At 36.7% G+C, this 21,946-nt stretch overlaps 1 protein-coding gene across 1 annotated transcript in view; it reads left to right on the top strand.

Annotated features, from left to right (window-relative positions):
* The window catches only part of mao (monoamine oxidase), a 30,414-nt gene extending 10,034 nt beyond the window's left edge, over positions 1–20,380 (top strand). The window contains exons 2-15 of the mRNA XM_053497209.1: positions 4,308–4,402; positions 4,584–4,721; positions 9,061–9,165; positions 9,333–9,424; positions 9,541–9,682; positions 11,245–11,394; positions 12,735–12,894; positions 15,004–15,100; positions 15,230–15,283; positions 15,381–15,438; positions 16,872–16,969; positions 17,851–17,962; positions 18,087–18,149; positions 18,276–20,380. Coding sequence (XP_053353184.1) covers positions 4,308–4,402; positions 4,584–4,721; positions 9,061–9,165; positions 9,333–9,424; positions 9,541–9,682; positions 11,245–11,394; positions 12,735–12,894; positions 15,004–15,100; positions 15,230–15,283; positions 15,381–15,438; positions 16,872–16,969; positions 17,851–17,962; positions 18,087–18,149; positions 18,276–18,431 — 1,520 coding nt within the window. The 3' untranslated portion in view covers positions 18,432–20,380. The remainder of the gene's footprint in view (positions 1–4,307; positions 4,403–4,583; positions 4,722–9,060; positions 9,166–9,332; positions 9,425–9,540; positions 9,683–11,244; positions 11,395–12,734; positions 12,895–15,003; positions 15,101–15,229; positions 15,284–15,380; positions 15,439–16,871; positions 16,970–17,850; positions 17,963–18,086; positions 18,150–18,275) is intronic.
* Positions 20,381–21,946: the final 1,566 nt, after the last annotated feature.

The raw sequence follows: 21,946 nt of genomic DNA, 5'->3' as shown, positions 1-21,946 counted from the left end.
CTTGCTTTGTGTGTCCAAGAGAGAGAGAGAGACAGAGAGAGAGAGACATAGATCAAGGATGGGATATTTGCTTGATTTAAAAGCCTTAAGCTTGTCGCTTCATCCAATTATTGATTAAAGGTCATTGCAGTTAGGTCAGCGTGTGCCTCAGGTGTAGCTGGCTGTTGAAGAAAAACATTAAATCTCGAGCTGAGAACAGAGGGATGGATCTTAGACAGAGACAGGCTGACTGAGAGAAAGAGAAACAGAATGAGAGAGACACCCATGCCTGAGAGAAGCTCTTTGATCACTAAAAAATCCCCATTCAGAATCGCCTTTCCCTTTTTTCTGTGTATTATGACAGTCCCATTGGATGAATTAACTCTAGCAGAAATTACGAAACTTGAATCAAATGATTTGTGTAAGGCTGTACTCTGTGAGCTTTATAGAATCTTCAGTAAAAAAAAATTATGGATTTTTATGGATAAGCATTATACTAATCTTCTTAGTCATTTTATTATAAGATGACTTGTTTCATGGACTTAATAAACTTAATAAACTTAAATGTATGGATATAAGTGCAGACCAGTTGGATCCACCCAATTAATGCTGCCCATGGAATCGTGCATGGAAATGATCTGAACCTTCCAGAGGTTACACAAGTAACTGTTGTGCAATTGTGCAGTGTAGTGCAATTTGATCATGTCCTGCTTTCCATAAATTATTATTAACAGGGTCACCATTGATATCTACAACTCAGGAATGCATTTTTATACAGTATGCATTGTAACAAACCAAATTTTAAAAAGCAAGGTTCATTACATTGGAGTTGTTTTAAATGCTTTAGACACCAAAAAAAAAAAATGGTTTCAGAGTGAGGTAAAAGCTCACTTACAGCCACACTAGATGAAGGAAACAGGGCTACATGGTATTAGTAGACATTTCTGTGCGATGCTAAAAGCATGATGTGAACAGATTGACAGCAAAATGAAATAAAAGCCATTTTCACTAATTTTGGTAAATTATTGTCTACAGGCTCACATGGCTGTCTATAACAAAAAAATGTTGAAAATGTTTTGCTGTGTTTGAGAGCAATGGTGCACTTTAGTACTGAAAAACATAATATTTACGAAAGAAAACAGAGAGATAATATCGCAACACACAGGAGACAGGCAATCACTCTGTGTACAAGAGACACGGATACATGTGTGTGGAAAGCTGCAGTGTGTGATACCTTATGCGACCAGAGACAGTTGGTCGATGACCGATCAGACCTTAGACGTTGTATCCCTGTACTGTGATAACGTGCTTTTGTCAAAAAAACAAAGTAAATTTAAACCTAGTAAGAAAAATTTACTGATGATGCATTGTTTTATTGTATATACAGTATATACTGTAAATATATATTTTATAATCTTCAACTCTCAAAACTCAACGAACTGCAACGAAATGAAACACATCTTTCCTTGTTCCAAACTGCTGCCAATGACTCAATCCAAAAAAACACTACCAAAGCATGAATTTGCTTAATTTTTAATTTTTATTAAGACTCAAGCCAACCCTATTATTGATATTAAATTCCATAAGTACATGGCCACAAAATGACTACAGGCTGATTTATCCATCAGGACAAAATTGTGGCAGGTGTAGTTATAGTGTTTTGCAAAACCATTAACCAAAACCAATTAATCCTGACATAACAAACAGTTTTTCTTTTAAACACTCTTGTGACTTAAAAAACCTGCTCACAAAATATTTCTAACAACTTGCAATTCTTCTTATAAATTATATATAATATATATATTTTTTTTAAATAACTCATTTTGCTGTCAAACTGTCACTATATCATGAAGGGAATACTTGGAGGTCCAGCGGTATGATGAAAGGGGCTGGTGCATTTGCACAGGTGTGGGCTTCTGCTAAATGATGGGCGAACTGGGCCAAACAAAGAACAGCTTTCCTGCTTTGCTTCCAAAAAAAAAAAAGTATGAGACATGTTTTTGGCCATTTATGTTAGACTGTTACAAATTAACAAATATTAAGAGCTAAGGGTGTGTCCTAAAGGTGCCACATTATACTGCACAGTATGTGCTATTAAAAAAACGTGGTTTATTGAATCAAGTCCACACAAGCTCAAAGCGGAAAAATCCTATTTATATTAGCCATTGAAAGCACCTGACTAAGCTGTCGGTTGTAAAAACTTGCATATATTGCATGCAAGTCTCAAAAGAGTTGTTAATACCAACTAAATGGTGTATTTGAGGCTGTATGATCCCTTTGCTAACTGGTGCCTGTACTTACAGCAGCAGCACATTTTATGAGACCCTCAGTGCTTTATAGACTTATCATAAATCTTTACTAAAGGGTGTGGTGTTCTGTGGATATATGATAAAGCAGTCTTTTTTTTATATTCCGCGGTCTACGGAGATGGTTATATGAAACCATGCTGAGATAATTTACTGACTCTTGTGTCCCTGCTGTTAAAAATATCGCTGTCAGGAGGGTCAAAAAAGGGCCCTGGTTTGTTAAGTCGCCAACAAGTTGTGTACTTCAGCCTCAACCAACTGCTGTTACTTTTTTCCCAGATTGTAGTTTGACTGCTTACGTGCTCTGCTGCATGTCTCACTGATTAATCCCCCCCCCACCCCCGCTACACACACACACACACACACACACACACACACACACACACACACACATACATATATAGGGTCTTGTCAGCAAAGAACATTAACCATAAGAGTTATTTTCTGAGTTATTAATTCAATACCATATAGCTATACATAGAGAAAAATTATGGTTGCTCATTTCTGTTTTGCGTTTATAAAGTGAAAGTGTGTTGTTAAATATATGACTTTATACTAGTTGTTAAAAAGATGAGGTGCATAATATGGGTACAGACATTTGTGTGTTCTGTTAATATGATGTATATATAAATAAATAAATTGATTAATCACAATGTCTTTATGAACTGGAAGTGTGTGTGGGGTGGGTATTGAAAGTAAACTGAAAAGAATCCTTTAAGAAGCAAATAATACAGTATGTCAGCCATTTATACAGCCAGAGTGCTCTGGGACAAACTGAGCTTGTCTGAACTTGTTGGTTTTCTATACAGTACTTAGTTTTACTATTAACTAAAAGGTTTTAAATGGTTAACATCTGAAATTTTACTAGAACTGTGCCGGAGCGAGTTTGGGATGTCGGGAAAGCTGACCATTTTGACCATGGCCCAGACTTACTTGATGAGCACAGCCTAACAAAACTAAATTAAAATTTAATATAAAAAAGAGATAGAGAGTTTTCATGACAGCGAGTATGGATTTTCCTCACTGAAGCTCTTTACATACACGTCTCTGCCTTTATATTATTCTCTTTAAGAATAGCTTCCCTAAAACCAAACAGTTTCACATAGAAGTAGAGATTTCACTTCCACTATAGATAGAGGAAGGCTGTGTCTGTGGAGACGACACCTAACTGACCTAACTCTTGAATTGCTGATGCAGGAGACACCCACAGAGAGATTAACACAGGGTTAGCATATAACGTGTATATAACATGTATTAGCACAGGATTAGTGTATATACATATAGTATATCGCACAGATGCAGGTGTCACCACAATGTACGCATTTTATTCTAAACTAAATTTGAGCTTTGTTTACTCAAAGTGCTGTTGGTTGTGCATGTTGTGCTTGATCACATAACCATTACAAAAAGTGTAGGTAGACTGCACCTGTGCTAGAACTTCATCAGTAAAATCCTCTAAAGTACTTAATACAATGAGAACCCTGATGAGAAGTATCTGTATTTTATTGTTCTTTGTCGTGAACTTATCTAATAATTGCTTTTGGATTGTAGAATATGATTGTAAATGGCGCTTCCTGGTGTGTCTTTATACTGAAGAAAATGTAAAAAGAAATTTTTAGCATAATACAGTCTAGACATAATAGACTAATAATGGGATAATTTCTGGTGGTTATTAGATGGATTATAAAATACAACAAAATATTTCCAGATGTGTAAACACAGTAAAAAAAAAGTGACATGACAAGTTCTGACAGGACAAAAATACCAGATAATTTCGAGTAATAATTACATACCTAGGGTCACGCCACCTTCTCATGTAAAACTAATCCAGTATGACTGTTTCTTTTCAGCATAAGGAAACTGATCTTCTTGAACATACTGGATTGCTGTAAAAACAGCTTATGAATACTTAGCACTGAAATATTAGAGTTTTTTTTTTAAGTAACTAACAATGAGTAAATGAAGCTTTTGGAATTGTTTTAGCAAAAGTGTAACTCAGAATCCCGGCTCTTGTCTCTACAGGCTTAAGTGCAGCTAAGCTGTTGATGAAGAATGGTTTAAACCCAGTGGTGTTAGAAGCCAGGGACCGTGTTGGTGGAAGAACTTACACTGTTCAGGTAAGATGGTATAATGAAGGGAAAGTGTAAATGTGGTATATTACATCTGTATGACTAGATCATGTGATTTGTTTGGAAAACTTCACTAAAGGGATGGAAACGGTTTGGATTTATAATTAAGGTCTATATCCTACAAAATCAGGAAGTTCATACTGACTTATTAATTTGCTTTGTGCCTCAGAATAAACATGCCAAATGGGTGGATTTGGGCGGAGCGTACATTGGGCCCACTCAAAACCGGATACTGCGTCTGGCCAAGGAGTATGGGGTTCAGACTTACAAAGTCAACGAAGAAGAGTCCCTAGTTCACTATGTCAATGTAAGTAGAAAAGCATACCTTCGCCTCCAATGAAAGCCAAGTGTTGATGGGTAAGAGAGAGAGAAAACAAGGAAATGTTAAGCTGCTTAAAAATGTCCTTTTAAAAAATTTACCATTTTCAGAAGAAAAAATATGCTGTTTATCCAACATGAATATATTGTAGTGCACACAATCTCATAGCTAGGCTTGAGCTCTCCTTTTTGTCACATAAAGCCTCAGAGGCTTGTTTAGCATTATAGTGTGCCAGAGCCTGGAGATGCTAATCAGTGCCTGAAGGAAGTGTGTAATATGGTTTCTTCTGCTCAGAGTGGACACAGAGGAAGGAAGGGAAAACAGCAGCCACCCCACCCCTCTTTGCCTCTTATATCCAATTTGAGCGGACGCGTCTCTGCCTTCAGCGCACACATTCTGCATACCCTTATTAGATTTCCCTGTGGATTCAGCTCCTCCATGACTCTGGCTATAATATGGAGCTATAAATCACAGACATCTGAGAAATGGTGCCCTTACTGATTAATTTAATTTGTACATATAATGTACACATGTGGTACAAATATATTTGTATAATGCATGTGAGTTGAGAGGAAAAACAACCAGTTATGTACACACATGAACATACATAAAGAGAGAGTGTACACCGAGTGAAAGGTCAGAGAGAAAATCCGGCAGAGGATGTCAGAGGAGGCTGGTGGAAAATCCAGGAGGCATAGTCACTGCACCCCAAATGTGAAGTCATTCATAAGCCTAAATCAACATGCTGCTGCAAATCATATGCAGTAAGGCAAGTTTTTACCATGGGTCGGTGCTTATCCCATTCCATCCTTGTGCTGCACTTAAATACCAGCATGCATCTGCGCATTGCCGGAGTTCTTCTACTCATCAGGAAATGAATAAACCACACAATTAACGATTCCTTCCTAAGTGCAATGCTTGTAAACTGCTGTCGACCAACTGCAAAATCAGCTTTGTGTTATTGCTCCTGCTCTTTTTTTTACGAGTTGTTTTTTCTGATTGATTTAGTTTGACAGAAGCATTCCTTGCTATCATGTCCGCTCCTCTCTGATGTGATTTGTCAGTTGATTCCTGCAGGCAGAATTACTTCTACACAAAAAATCTACAGGCAGTGACAAATCATGCTGTCAGAAAATTATAATTTAGGCCTACATGCATATAAAAGACACATGTTTAAAAAATGCTTAATGAGACAGGTTAAATTTAAATTCAAAATGTAAAAAGTCATGCATTATTCCACCCACAGACCCTAAAAAAGTTTGATTGAGAGCTTAGAGTAGTATTCCTTTTGACGTGACCTATTGGTTAGGAGCAGCGAAGCAGCCTGAATAGCCACTACTGCATGTATACAATTAGGTGGTTTTTTTTTCTTTTTTAAGTAAGCTCATGTTTCTTGTGTTTACAGCGGCCATCTGAACCTTGTATATGACCCATGCTTCCCTGCATATGATCAAATAATTTAGTATGTGTGTGCACGAGCGCATGTGTGTTTTCTTTGAATCCTCTCTGAGGCACTCTTCCTGTGGCCTCGTCTTGGCTGCGGTTCCTATCAAAATGTGATTGCTATCAGTTCTGAAAAAGGCTGGCTCGCTCTCCCCCCTACACTCTCTATCTCTCTGCTTGTCCCTGTGTTTAGTAAAGGGGGTGTTGCCCTTCATTTCACAACCAGACTCTGGAGACAGAATTCATCCAATGCAAACATTTAGAGCATTTTTTTAGTTTGTAGGCTTCATCCTCTCTATAGAGATTTTTTGTACATGATGTGGATAACTGTTAAAGGTCACCAAGACTATTTATGAAAAACACTTAATTGCATAATAAGCCACATAAAGATCCATGACGTCTGTGTGTGTGAGGAATTTTACAAACAAGCAATAGTGCAGGACATTGCACTGAGATGATACACAGTACACCCGGTTTATTCTCAAGAAATGTATTTTAAGAAATGTTTAATAAACCGTTTAAAACTATGGCTTAAAGACGATTCACTTAATATTTACTTGGAAGATATTTTGATCATCAGCTGGTACATCTGTTTATTTTGTCAGTCTTTGTCATAATGTATCTTTCCTCTTGTCATCTCATTAGGCTCCTTTGCTGAACTCATCCGTTTCCAAATTGTCACGGCATCCATGACAATCTGAGTAATCTGCTAAATATATATATATATATATATATATATATATATATATATATATATAAAAAACATTTTTAGATGTTCATCCTTCAGTGAAATTATTTACTTTATTGTTCCACTTCTGTTTTTAACCATGGCATTTAATATTAATGCCAGAGACAGGTACATTGAAAAATGTACAATATAATAATACATTCTCAAGCAAAAATAAAAAAAGGGACCCTTTCCAGCAAAATCTTTTCGACTGATACTGTACTTTTTGTCCTTTACCTCGTGAACCATTATTAGGAAGTATTTATCATTAGAAACCTCAAAGTCACTCTGATCAAAGGCATCTGCAGAAATCAAATGCAGAAAATGTAGTATTGTATTACTCTCTACCATAAATTAACCTACTCAGTCACATTAGGCTCTTTAGTTCTTATACTTACTTCTATTTTTAAAATGTCATCATGAAAGCTTCACTATCTGTATGGTGTTTGAAGTTTGGCTTCATTGCTTTATTACACAGACTGCTACCATGCCACAGTATGTTGAAAGCTTTATGACTGCCTTTTTACTACAGCAGTTACTCAAAGTTCAAGCCCTGGCTCACGTCCACACAATGAACAGCAATGAAAGCATTTTTTTGTAAGGGTGTACATCTGAGGAAAGACTAATCAGCTTTTCTATAGCTCTAATCCTAAATCCTGGCCAGGTTTGTCCTATCAACCTCCTACCAAACTGTCTGCTCAAGTTCAGCACATCAGGGATTAATATGGATAAAGATTAAAGGTTGTGAAGTGAAGGTTGCAGAGACGGTGTATGGACACAAGAAGCAGAGAGGCTCAGCTCGTACTGTGGCTGGAAGAAAAGAGAAAAGAAAAGGCACACGTCGTTTCCCATCTGTCTGTGCATTAGCCTTACTTCTGTCACCATGGGAACAGACCTGTTGCGGGATGGCGAGTGAGCTACTGTGTTCTAATGCAACGCGCTGACCTTCATGCACACACACACACACACACACCCCTATAATTAAACAGATAAACATGATGGTTTTTTTTTCTTGCTGCTTTCCAGGCACAGACATTGCCTGTGCGGCACGTTGTTGCATTTAGTATGAAGTCTGCTTTATATTCCGATCAATAATCCAATGTGACGGATAATCAGCACTGATCATAAGCTTTGCACATACTTGGCCGATTGGACGATGCTTTCCTTTTATTGCTCCAATTGGCTTTTTTTGTGCATTCTTCTATTATTTGCAGATGTATTTCTTAGTGCTAAGCTTCTATGACCATCTTACCATTCCTTTAGGACCATGCTTTACAGTTTTCTAAAGCATGTTCCTCAGATTGCGCGTAAAAAAAAATTTGCACACTCAATAAATAACTGATCAGAAGTGGAAGAGTGTTGTAATACTCGATCCTGATCTCTCTAACCTCTTTATCAGTGACCCTGTTATAAGGCTCTATAACTTGAGCAATTCTTGAAGCCATATTAGAGTGGATCATGGATTAGGGGAAATTTATCTCCTCTGGTGTACTCAGATCTTGAATCTATGGTCAAATATTAATCAATCAGCCATAAATGCATTTATTTAAGAGTCCCTGTGCAGCAAAGCAATTCAGGTATGAAGTAATGTCTGCTTACTGTTACCCCATCAGCCAGCTATGGACCATGTTGTCATTCTGACTAAGCATTTCCACTACTGTGGGAATAAAGCACTGTGTGAACAGTGATCCTGTGTCATATTGCTACTGTGTGCCAAAGTGAAATATTTTTTGTTTATGGTAATGAAGTCTTATAGACGTAGCTCTAATTTCTTAAGGACCTATAATCATTTGAAAGCCCTTAAAGTGGCAAAGTAATTGGCAAATTATATGCCAAAATTACGTGACTTCCTGTGGTGTTTTCAAAACCTTACACTTAATAGGATCTAATTACGTCTAATCTCAAATCGTGAAATACAATATAGGCTGAGAAAAAAAAAACACCCACTTTTTATTTGCTTCTTTCAATACAAACCATGAAAAATACAGTGATGAATATTTTAGGCAGACAAAAGGTTTTCCAATCCAAAACATGACTGTAATTGCAGTTATGATGCATTGCGATTACAAAGACATTACGTCAAACAATGACGTGTTATTATCATTTTAGTTTTATGGTAGCGTACAATTCTCATGATGTTTGCTCTATGCCTTCTAGGGGAAGTCATATCCATTCAAGGGACCCTTTCCCCCAATGTGGAACCCCTTCGCTCTGATGGATTATAACAACCTCTGGAGGACAATGGACAACATGGGAATGGAGGTAAAGTCAACTCCAGTACGCTGGAACATGAATCTTCTATTAGGCCTAAACATCATAAGGAAACTCGAAAGATGAATTGGTCTGACAGTAACTTGGCTTTCTAAGCCGTTCAAATTACCATTTTTTTATATTCAAAAGACATTACTCATAGTAACTTTATGCTGCAGATCCCAAGAGAAGCTCCATGGAGGGCCCCACATGCTCTAGAGTGGGACAACATGACCATGAAAGAGTTCTTGGACAAGGTTTGCTGGACAAGGTAGTGATGAAACCACAAGAAAACAGTGCTAAAAGAAAAATCGTCAGTGGTGTTTTTACAAGACAGATATTCTTCTTGTAACTACAAACATTGTCCTTTTTGATGTTTTCACATAGCACTGCCCGCCGCTTTGCCACGCTGTTCGTGAATGTGAACGTGACCTCAGAACCTCATGAGGTTTCCGCTCTCTGGTTCCTCTGGTATGTAAAACAGTGCGGAGGCACCATGAGAATCTTCTCCACCAGTAACGGAGGCCAGGTAAATCATACCAGCTCACTAGATCATTAAATATTAACACATTAACATCAGTCTCTAAAATAGTGCTTAATAATAAGGAATAGAATAACAAAGGGCTTTGCTTGAGACTAGGATTTTTTCCTTTGCCTAGAAATGGGTGTCATTTCTGTCATGTCTGTTCTGTGTGCTTACGCGCATCTGTCTGTTTGTCTTTGATACTGATTACAGTGTTGTCAGGTAACATTGTGCGCATCACATTACAGTATGTGTTTTAAAGAGATGGTGCTGTAGAAATGCAGGTGCATGCTAGAGCTAATGGGCATTGAGTCGAGGATTCTGCATCATAACCTAAAATCCTGTAATCAGCACCTCTCTCCATTCTTTACCCTTAATTTAGTTAATCATGGTGCTCACAGTGGGGGGTGGGGGGGTTTGAGAGATGGAGGACAGCCATTTGTTGGCATTGATAAAATAATGAATGCTCAGCTGCCATAGCTACAGAGGAAGGGAGCACACTGGGGTAATTAGGGAACTTTATTATGAGGTTCTGAGTGATTTTCTACTGTCTGGCACTCTTTAAAGATAGGCTACTCTGTGTTGAATATTGCAGTGATTTGTATTTTTGGTGTGTGTATGTGTGTGTATGTGTGTGTGTGTGTGTGTGTGTGTGTGTGTGTGTGTGTGTTTGCTTAGTCAGTGGTCGATATGCAGTCCGAGAGGGGAGGTCAATGTTTTATGGCCTAAAAAAAGATATACATGCAGAGGAACAGTTCATCCACATAGTCAGCAAGGATCGTTGTTTTCTTGGGTTAGGTTTATTAACACCTACTATATTAATCTGTAAATAATTACAACTGTTCTAAAGATTTACTGTATTTAACCAGTTTCAGATCTGCATTCTGGCAGTTTATACTGTTAAAATTGTCAGCACAGTGGCTTAGTGGTTAGCACTCACCTTGCACCTCCAGGTCCTGGGTTTGGGTCCCACGTCGGGTCTGTGTGTAAGTTTTCCCTGTGCTTGGTGGGTTTTTTTTCAGGTTCTCCGATTTCCATCTGCATTTCAAAGACAAGCAGATTAGGCAAATTGGTACAAAGTGGGAACAAATAAAATGGTCATCATTGGCCTTCACGGCCCCTAGTTATATTACAGAGGTTTATGTGCTATAAAAATAAAGTTAAAATGTAATTATTTGGGTTGCTATGTAGCCTTAATAATTATATGTAAGGTAACATGATAATTTGTAGTATCATTAATGAACAGAACATTGAATAGCTGGGATTTTGAGATGTTTTGTTTTTTTTTTTGGCCTCAACAGCAGTGTAAACATGGTTTCACTCAGGTCTTTGAAACATGGAGCCACCTGTTGGTAATTAAAGGAAGCGCACACTTGGTAACTGATATAAGATCATCCACACCTCTTTGCTGATTAGAAGGAGAACTAGACAGAAAAAGTTCCAGGGACAAAATGAAAGCAAAAGAAATAAAAATAATGTTGACAGTAGATTATGGGTATCATTTGCAAGGCCTCAATTTGTTCCTTTGTTTCTTTTTGATGAAATAGAATTGTGTTTTTTCCCCCCAGGAACGTAAGTTTGTCGGAGGGGCAAATCAGATCAGTGAGTGCATGGCCAGAGAGCTGGGGGAAAAAGTCAAGCTTCAAAGTGCTGTCCATAGCATCGACCAAAGTGGAGACATGGTGGAAGTCAAGACTGTCAATGAGGAGACCTATAAGGCAAGAAATTTTAATTCAGTGCATATAAAGAGGTTTCTACATGTCACACATTTTATAGGGGACATGTCTCTTGCAATCCAATATTCTACACTTTTTAGATTACATCAATATTTGCCTTTTCTGTATTTTGAATATAATCATTTAGTAGCTTCCCCATTCTGCTTTTGCCATAATGTGTATTACATATGTACATAATTTGCCTATACATTTTGATTGTATTTAAGTACATTTGTGCTTGCTGGACTTTACACCTGTTGGTGTAACCACAGTTGTTTTATTAAATAATAAGTGCACCATAGTAAAATATATTTTTGAGTTTTAGAGAATAAAATGTGGATAAAATTTGCAGCATGTCTTGTGTACATGTAACTGTGTAAGCTTGTGGGATTGTGACCACTAAGCTGCTCTTCATCTCTGCCCTGTCCACATCCTCTTTCTCCTGCTAATGCTAATTAAGAGCTGCTACAGAGGACATTATCCTGTTGACCCGAGCTGGAAGGTCTTCTCATCTACTAGGAATCCTAGAATGCCATCATACTTTATTATAGTTTTGTAGAATGATTTACCATAAAGCTGGAGAACACTTTTTAGATGTCCTAGAATGTATTGTGTAATTGGAGTTTGACAATTTGTGTCCATGTACTGATTCGCTGGTTTATTAGTCATTTTTAAGTAGTCACATTTCAAGTAAGGAGTAGAACATAAGGATTCTAGAGTTTTTGTAAATCCACCTATTGGTTTATTTCTTCTAAACTGTAAACCACATGTGCTATCCTATGGATTAAATATGGGTGGCAATAAACATGGGTGAGGAATAATATATCACAGTGTTAAGCTAATGAAACATCTTTAAAGCGCATGGTTGTGTGGATAAACAGAAGGGCCAAAAATGTACACAAACAGTTGTCTATTCCTTTTTTTAAACCTTAAATTGAATTATTTCAGCAATGTGTGAAATATAATAGTATTATGTTTTATCTAAATATGTCAGTAGTTGAACAATTTGATGTTTATATTAAATTAGTATTAACAATTTTCTGCATATATTTTTCATGTTGAAGTGTGTGTGTGCATTTTTAGGCCACATAGTGTAATACTTTTAAATTCCTAACCAAAACCTGTTTAAACTTAATAAGTCTGCACCTTAGCTAGTTTGAGCTTACAGACTCGTTGTCTCTGTAACAAGTCTGACAACAGTTCCAGACAAATCCACAATCATCCCAAATCATCCAATCCAGCTAAATAAGTACTCCACATACATGCAGCTTCATGCAGGTTGTGCTTATTTTTAATCTTAGATAATTAGTTTTTTTTTTTTGTTGTTTTTTTTTTTGCTGTAGGCGAAATATGTTATTGTTGCCATACCACCAGGGATGAATCTGAAGATCCACTATTCCCCTGAACTTCCACCACTGAGGAATCAACTTATCCACAGAGTACCAATGGGCTCGGTTATCAAGTGCATGGTCTACTATCGGGAGAACTTCTGGAGGAAGAAGGGTAATCGATTACTTCAATAAGCAGTTTTGAGTCTCCTATCACCTAAGAAACATAATACAAATACAGTGGAACCTTAGATAATTCCTTTCAAAATGAGCTTGTATTTCAAAAGACTCGTAAATCAAAGTGAATTTCCCCATAATAAATAATGGAAACTCAAATTATTCGTTCCACAGCCCAAAAATAAATACATATAAATAATTAATACAAAATATAAAGTAAAAATAAAACAAATTAACCTGCACTTTACCTTTAAAAAACAAGTTTTTAAAAAATCCCGACAGATAAGTGTTTCCGTTTATGCGCACAGACTCTGTGTGTGTGTGTGTGTGTGTGTTTGTGTATGTGTGTGAAGCTAAAGTAAGAGGAGAAAAGGAATCAGATCCTTCCCTCTCCCTTTTCTTGTCTAACACAGTAAAAGTAACACATGTGTGTTATAATAAACACTACACGCGCGCTGTACACACACACACATATAAATACAAAATAAAAGATGTTTAACGCGCATAACGTGGTCACAGTGTTATAGTAAACAGTACACGCGTGCACGGATGTTGATTATACCAGTAAGAGATCCGTTGGCTCAGTTGTGATCACGTGATGCTTTGCGTCAAAACAAGAAGCGCCTGCGTGATACATGATACTTGGTACTCGTAAACCAAGACTTGTTAGTTTTTCAAGTCAAAATTCATTAAAAAAATTTGCTCGTCTTGTGGAGCACTCGCAAACCGCTACTCGCAATCCGAGGTTCCACTGTATGGTAAACACTGATTGGCTATAACATTTAAAACACTTAGAGGTGAAGTGAATACTGTTGTTTATCTCTTTGGCATCAAAGACTGCCATATATTAGACAGCAAGTGAACCCAAGTGAAATAAGTGAATTGAAAGCAGGAAAAATTGACAAGTGTAAGGATCTGTGTGACTTTAACAAGGCTCAAAATATTATGGTTAGACGACTGTGTCAGAGCAACTCCAAAATAGCAGGTCCTGTGAGGTGTTCCCAGTGTGCAGTGGTCAGTACCCACCAAAGGTGGTCCAGGGAAGGAGACTACTGTACTGTTGTGTGTAGGTGTAATGGACAAACAATTGATCCTTGGAGGCCCTATCTCACAACTTACAAGACTTAGAGCATTTACTGGTAAAATCTTGGTGGCAGATACAACAACACACATTCCATAGGTCTTGTGGAGCCTCAATCGATCAGAGCTGTTTTGGTGGTAGAAATAGGTTTCTTATAATATGACGCAGGTCTAACATATCCCTCTGATGCTCAGTCTTGTGTCACCTCTTCCTAATCACAATTTTGCTCTTTCAAGACATTTTTTTTGGTTCAAACACATAAACTTAAAGAACTGACAGTTTATTTGCTGATATACTACACTCCTGTTTTTATTTTATAGCCTAGTAGTCATGCAATATGTAAAACAACTATATGTAAACAACCTATATATTCCACAGACAAGGTCTACTTGACCTTTTTAAGAAATTATTTTTTATGGTGTGTTACTAGGTGAGTTAGGACTTAGGAGACAGAAGTAGCATACCTTAGATGAGTTTTAATATAACAGAAACTTTTTTTCAGCCATGTTTAAGCTAAATTACAGAAATAGACAAATGGCTGTAATTGATGAATACATAACACTCAACATTTAGCACCACGATTCAAAGCTTCCCAACCACTGCGAGTTGTGAGTTAATGAGATAATGTGATAATGTGAGTTCTCTCTCTACTTTCACTATTGCTCAGCCTCTTCACTAGTATGTTTATATTACTAGGTTGTTTAGAGAAAAGAGAGGAGAGTGTAATGAGTGGCATGAGTCTGGGTGCTGAGATTTCGGGATTGGCCAAATGCCAACAACAAAGAAACCTGAGCCACTGATACAAATATCGGCTGTTTATAGTGGCACTTGTGAAAGCCACAAAATAATATTTTCAGGCTGAATAAAAAATAAATAAAACAATTATTTAGTTTTAACTCTTATTGTTCTTTATTTTGGCTCTGCTGATTAAGGTTCAAAATGAACTACGTCTGGGCATGTATATCCCATTAACTTATGCCTGTTGTGTTTACGGTGTATGTGTTTAAAAGTGCTGTTTTATTCCAGGCTACTGTGGAACCATGGTGATCGAAGATGAGGACTCTCCTATTGGCCTGACTCTGGATGACACTAAGCCTGACGGAACAGTGCCAGCCATTATGGGGTAAAACTAGCTGCGATTACTAATAGGAGATGGTGCACTTTCCCCCACAGTGAATAGAAACACATGTTGTTTGTAGACACAGCTGGCTAAAAAAATGTTTAGCTGACCACACCTTTTTCATTCTTGCAGTTTTATTCTTGCACGCAAAAGCAGGCGGTTGGCTGGACTCACCAGGGAAGAAAGGTAAATATTTGTTGGAAATGGACTATTTTTTTTCTTTTTAAAGCTTTTCTTGTCTGTAATCACAGCTGACCTGAGATGTGGAATTTTACCCTCATAGAAAGAAGAGGATCTGTGAGATCTATGCACGTGTCTTAGGCACTGAGGAAGCTTTGCATGTAAGTTTCTGTTCTTTATTAATTTATTTGTGCATCAGAGTGCTCTCTGTCCTGCTGACCACAGCCAAATAACTATTTACTCTTTTAAGGTCCTGTTGCATGCCGTGGTGAAATAATTACTAACCTGCTTTTTTTCATAGTACTGTACAGTATAGTGGAGGAGAATCAAGTAGTGATGAATTGTGTTTAGATTAAGCCAAAAAATTTGTTGAATCTAAACACTGGAAAGTAGTTATCTAAATAACTATTTGTCTTTTCTAGCTTCTTAATAAGAATTGCATGTGAAAAGAACATGAACTCCGTGCAAAAATGCAAAAGGATTTATTCCAAACATTACAGCCACACAATGAAGCGTTTTATTTATTTATTTTTTCTTTCTAAAAAATCAAATAAGAAATGTCATGAGGCAGGAAGCAAGCTCATTCTTTTTACGTATTCAAACTGAAATGATGCCTAATCTGAATATTATTGCAGAACTGACAAATTCATGAATCATGTTTTATAACAAAATGTAAGTTCAAAAATACATCTGAGAGCAATTTGGAGTATTCTATAAATGCAAGCAGGATACCATCTACTTATATTACAAGAATGCAGCTGTAGGAAGAAGTGAGCACAGTACTAGTACTTGTTGTTTATATAGATACCACTTTGTAGAATTCTAAAATGTGATGTATAGTAGTGATTTCCAACCTAGCCCTTGGTGACCCTTGTATGGTCCATATTTTTATTTAATCCCATCTTAGTTTACCTTAATCTAGTAATAAAAATAGTGAAACTGGGCAATTCCACGCAAAAAGTCAACCTTAAATTAATGCGCTAAAATACTACATCTGCATGTATTAAATAAGCCTTGACTTGTAAATTAAACCACAAAGAGGAACCAAAAGATTCATAACTTGAAGGAAAAAAGAGGAAAAGAAAGTGAGAGACAAAGACCAGTAAAAACCGTCAATAATAATTAATGTTTAATCATTTTATACCTGTTCCTATTTTAAATTATTACTGACAAAATTCAATGATTTCAGTTTATAATTCTGATATAAAGTTTATAAAGGACTGATTCAAACATGTCACACCCATGCCAGTTTATTTTAAATGATTTATACCACTATTATCAAATGTACACTTTTTCGTGTTCATTCAAGTCTTTTTCATGGTACAAATGTAACGCTGAAATCACCTTTAGAATTTGCAGTGTTTGTAAAAAACCTGTACTCTCTCATAAACGTTTGTCTGATTAATGTTGCATTCGTAGTGCAAATAAAAAGTTATATATTTTCAGGATGTAAAGGGTTTTTAATACACATGCTGTTTGCAGTCATAAATTATTATATGTTCTAAAGAACACAACATACAAGATGTATATTTTCAGCAGTATTAAATTTGAGCCATGATTGCAAACTTGATAAATAAATGTCTTTTTTTCCCAGCCTGTACACTATGAGGAAAAGAACTGGTGTGAGGATGAATACTCTGGTGGCTGCTACACGACCAGCATGCCCCCCGGAGTCCTCACTCAGTATGGCAAGTAAGTAGACTTCAATACTTTATCTGACATTACCCTCTGCTTCCTCCCTTTCATTAAATTTTCCTTCTGGGGTAAATTTTTCCAAATTGCATTGCTCTAGATTAATCACCAGTCTTAAAAGGTTAAATTAGTTACGGGGGGAAAATTATTGCATTTTTTTTTTTTCTTATGCATAGGTATATCCTGATCTTTTTTGGTATGCATTTTTTTACTGGACATTATAACATTAACAATATGGACAGTATTTTAAAACATTTATACAACTTTTTTCAAATGTACCCTTTTGCATGTTTATTCAAGTCTTTTTAATTGAACAAATTTAATCCTGAAATTACTTTTAGAATTTTCAGTGTTTGTAGAAAACCTGAACTCTCTAATAAAAAGTTTGTCTGTTTAATGTTGCATTTATACCGCAAATAAAAAGTTGTATATTTTTAGGATGTGAAGAGTTTGTTTTTAGCTAAAGAGATTACATTTAAAGTTATGCTAGTTAATTTACTGAAACCAAGCTTGTCCATGCTCTGAGGCTTTCTGTTTAACAATATTAAGTTGTCCAAATGTTGCATGAAATGCCGGAATTCAGTTAATGTTACTGTATTAACAGAACCGAACAGAATCAAATAAAAAAAAGATTACATTATAGTTATTCTGAATGAAAATCATGCTGATAACAGCCACAATCATGTTGGGAGATTCCAGATATTGTATATTTATTTATAAGTGAATGGATAAATAATGTACATTAAATGATTTAATGATGTACTTTTTTCTTCACCTTCCATATCAGTTAATAAAGTTTTTAAAAAACTGGTTGTGAAAGTGTCGACACATATATGGAGTCTTAAGAGGTAGATTAGTTATGCATTTCTCTCTGTGTGTAGAGTCCTGAGGGAGCCTGTGGGCAGACTTTACTTTGCAGGCACTGAGACATCTACAGAGTGGAGTGGCTATATGGAAGGAGCTGTGCAGGCTGGAGAGAGAGCATCCAGGGAGGTGAGACATCATTGCACTCTATGTACTCTTGGTGTGGTTTGGTGTGTATATATTTACAGTATATAACTTATGCAATATATAAGTATAATATGAATTGTTGTACATGAATCACTCTCTCTTTCAGGTTTTAGTTGCAATGGGGAAACTGCATTCAACTCAGATCTGGCAAACTGAGCCTGCTTCTCCGGTACAAAATCTATATCCATTCTGCTAATTCTAAATTATAATAAAATACTATATATATCTACTATTATACAGTCTCTGTCAGTGAATTGCAGTACTATAGTTGTTCATATTTATGATATTGTTACAGGATGTCCCTGCTTTACCGTTTGTCACCACTTTCTGGGAGAGAAACTTGCCATCCGTTGGAGGATTCCTCAAGTTCATGGGCGTGTCCTCAGCCCTGGCGATCTCCGCCGCTGTAGGTGTAGTGGCCTATAAAAAGGAACTCATTCCCCGATGCTAGAGCTCCCACTTTTGTTCGTCACTGACCTTGGTTGAAACTGCTTTCCCCATACAGTCATCAATCCAAGTCTATGCTACTGACAAGGCGTGAGCTCATGTCAGTTATTGGTTTGATTTTAAGCTCACTTTTTAACACCCCAATCACATTTTATGTCTAAATACACAGTGTAATGAATTAAGCTGAGCTTTTCCACAGGACACACCATAGTCAGATGTGAAAATCAGCCTGGACACTAATTTTAAAAATTTTTTCAAGTCCACAAACAATAGTAATTACAGTTCTGCATGTAGTCACTACACATATCCTCACAGTACAGTACAGTGTTTGTGTAATGAATCAGTCAGTTTGATTACCTCGAATGATTTTAGGTGCTTTTCTAAGGAAATCTTTACCTTGAGCTAGCCTTTCAAAATACATGTGATTAAGCTGAAGCATTAGCTGAAGATTTCTGTTTTGTTTTGTGAAGGTCTATCACAAGAGACATGACATTTTAAGAACATGTCCTCACTCACACATGACACACAAAGTGCACACAGTTTCTGAATGGTACATAGTTGCTGAAGCTACCTGGACAGTTGGGGCTTGTTCATGCTAAAATGCAGGACTGTGGTGTTGGTGTCAATTATGATTAATGTTAAATGAAGGTTTTTGAATGTATTTTTTTTCCGATTACATATTATATTTGATTTTGAACATAATTTAGACAGATATATATATATATATATATACTTGATATTTACACTGTTTTTACACTTAAGATTATATTGTGATTTCCATACACTATTGTCTTCTTGCATTAAAGTTCTCCATCCACTGCTGTATCATTTATACATCATGTCTATCTACAGTAAGGGCCTGGCATTAGGTACAATTATTCTAATGGAGCGCAATATCATTTCTGGGCTTCACACTGTATTCACCGCTGCACATATTAGCATGTTAGATTACAGTATAAATCTCGATTTTTTTTTTTATAGAGATTAAACAGTTTGATCCTAATACTCTAGACATTTTTAATATTTAAACGCTGAAGCAGTAGATTGTTAAACCGAAAGTATTTCTTAATGTGATTGAATGAAAAATGATCAGAACACAAACATAAGAAAGACACAAGAATTAGGAAAAAGGTTTTAAAAAATGAATAGATGTGCATAACCCAGTGTTTGTGGAATGTGTCATTGTTCCAAAGGTATGTTGTGGTGTCTGTGGTGCCTTAACAGTTTAGTAGTGTTTGTCATTTCTTAAGTGCCTCTGTGATCGTGTGTGTGTGTGTGTGTGTGTGTTTGTGTATGGCAAACAGCTTTTGGATCGGTCACTGGCTACTGTAGTGATTAGACTGCATACATTAATTACTTTGGTCTTTTACACGTCTCTTTATGCAGCACAACAATGATGTTGTATCACCTTCTTTTAGACTGTTTAGATTTCAAGCAACAAATGAGTAATTCCAGATCATCCTGACATGTTGGTGTAATCATGATCATGCTGATGGTTAGTGACTTTGTTGATCTTTTATGTTTTTGAACCAGTACCATGTCACTCACCTTAGCCACTGATCAACCAGAGAATCTGATGCGACCCAGATGGTAAATGTGGTGATAAAAGTGCTGAGTCTGCACTTCTATGAGAAAGTTAACTAGTGGAAGTTAACAGTTCAGCAGTACAGTATCTCTTTAAATTTGGTCGACTCTAAACTGTAATGGTGCACTGACTGTCAGTGATGTCCTGCTGCCACATTGTGTCGATGTAACCTCTTTTTCCAGTACGTCATGTTTCTGTGCTCCAACAGCACTTTGCTAAACCATGGTGCAGTCTGTGTGAGACCCCTTTCCCTTGTCAGGTTATGTAAGTGCACAGTGTCCAATGTTCTAGTCTTGTAATTGCATTACTAGACCTCTTTGTACAAATCCAACAACACAGCTGGTAATAAAAATGTGAAATTTACCTCCCATTTGACTCTTAATTCTTTTTTCTTTAAATAGTAGTCATGTTATACACGTGGACTGTATCATCTTTCAGAGTGAGACAGAACACGCAAAAATCAGTTTGCTTCATTTATCATCAGGGGTGTTTTACCACCTTCGGAAGGGTTTTTTTTTAACTGAAAATCTGAATTAATAAATACAGTAGGTATGAATAAGTGTGTGATTGTGTGTGTGTGTGTGATCTGTCCAGGTTGAATTTTCACACCTTGTCCCCAGTGTTCCTGGAACAGCCTTTGAAGTTCTTGCTGAAATGAAATGAATGAGTTAAGTGATAAAAACAGGTGTTAATAGGTTAGTACATTGCCATGAAAAAGTGTTTGTCCCCTTCCTGACTTTTTTTTCTTCATATTTTACACTAAAATGATTCAGATTATCAAACAGATTTTAATATTACACAAAGGTAACCAAAGTTGTCATAAATACATACTGTATTTATCATATGTATCATAAATAGATATATCTTAAGGGACAAAAAGCTGTCCAAACCCACCTGTAAAAAAAAATGTAACCGCCACCTTGATAAATCATGAATGAACTGTAATTAACCACATTTTTGTGATTTTCTTGATTCAACAGGTTTGGTAGTAAGCCGGCTTTCGAAAAAAACGTGGTTAATCATTTAATCATTGTTTATTTATGATGTAGCAGGCGAGGGAGAAGGAGTTTTGTTTTGTTTTTTTCAAAAAATTTAAAAATAGAAGAAAGAGGGCAAATACTTTTTCATAGCAATGTATATAAACTATGGCAGGGATCAGAACGCAGACAGAAAAAAAAGGCACATAGTTCTTTTATCATCCATTATCTACTTATTAAAGTATACTAGGGAAACCTATTAAAACAAAGATAACATTATGAAACAAGCTTCAGAGGCTTAAAATTCTACAGAGAACACAGAAAAAAGCCTAATCATGGAACAAAACAGAAGATAGTGCAGAAAGAAACCTCATACATTCTAAATGACACACGATACAGTGTTAATAATGACCACAAGGGGATGCCAGTGTTACACACTTCCACATGATCAGCATTACAGGCGTTTGCTTCTACCCATAAATTTAGGCTTTAGTACAAAGCAATTTATATTTAAGGGAGAACAGGCCCTAGATGGAAAGGAGAGCACTAATTTAGGATGAGGTAAGAGCTAGTCGAGGAGGGGTGAGTCAGCAGGATGGTGAAGATGGGGCATCAGGGAAAGAGCAAGCGTTGGAGAGCAAAGTTTCGTACAATGATCTAGACAGAGCACCATCATATATCACATTATTTAATGCTTTGCCTAGCCCATCCTACTTGCTTAGCCTGGGGAACATGGAGTCACCAGCTTGCCTGTTGTGCATGAAAGAGGAACCCTGGAGCACATCCTCATCTGCTGTTCAAAAGCCCTGGGTAAGGGGTGCTATTGATGGCACCATGACCAAGTGTCCAAGGCCATGGCAGACACTGCCACTGCAAGTTCCTCCACACAGGGAAAAGGACCATCATCTTCGTTAGGGCTGGTGAGAAGCTTGTGAGAAGCTGACTATAGCTAGCTGG

Source organism: Clarias gariepinus, chromosome 5 (genome assembly GCF_024256425.1).
Source record: "Clarias gariepinus isolate MV-2021 ecotype Netherlands chromosome 5, CGAR_prim_01v2, whole genome shotgun sequence".
Taxonomy (NCBI): Eukaryota; Metazoa; Chordata; class Actinopteri; order Siluriformes; family Clariidae; genus Clarias; species Clarias gariepinus.
Note: the sequence above shows the minus strand (reverse complement) of the source record. Positions and strands in the feature narration are given on the sequence as shown.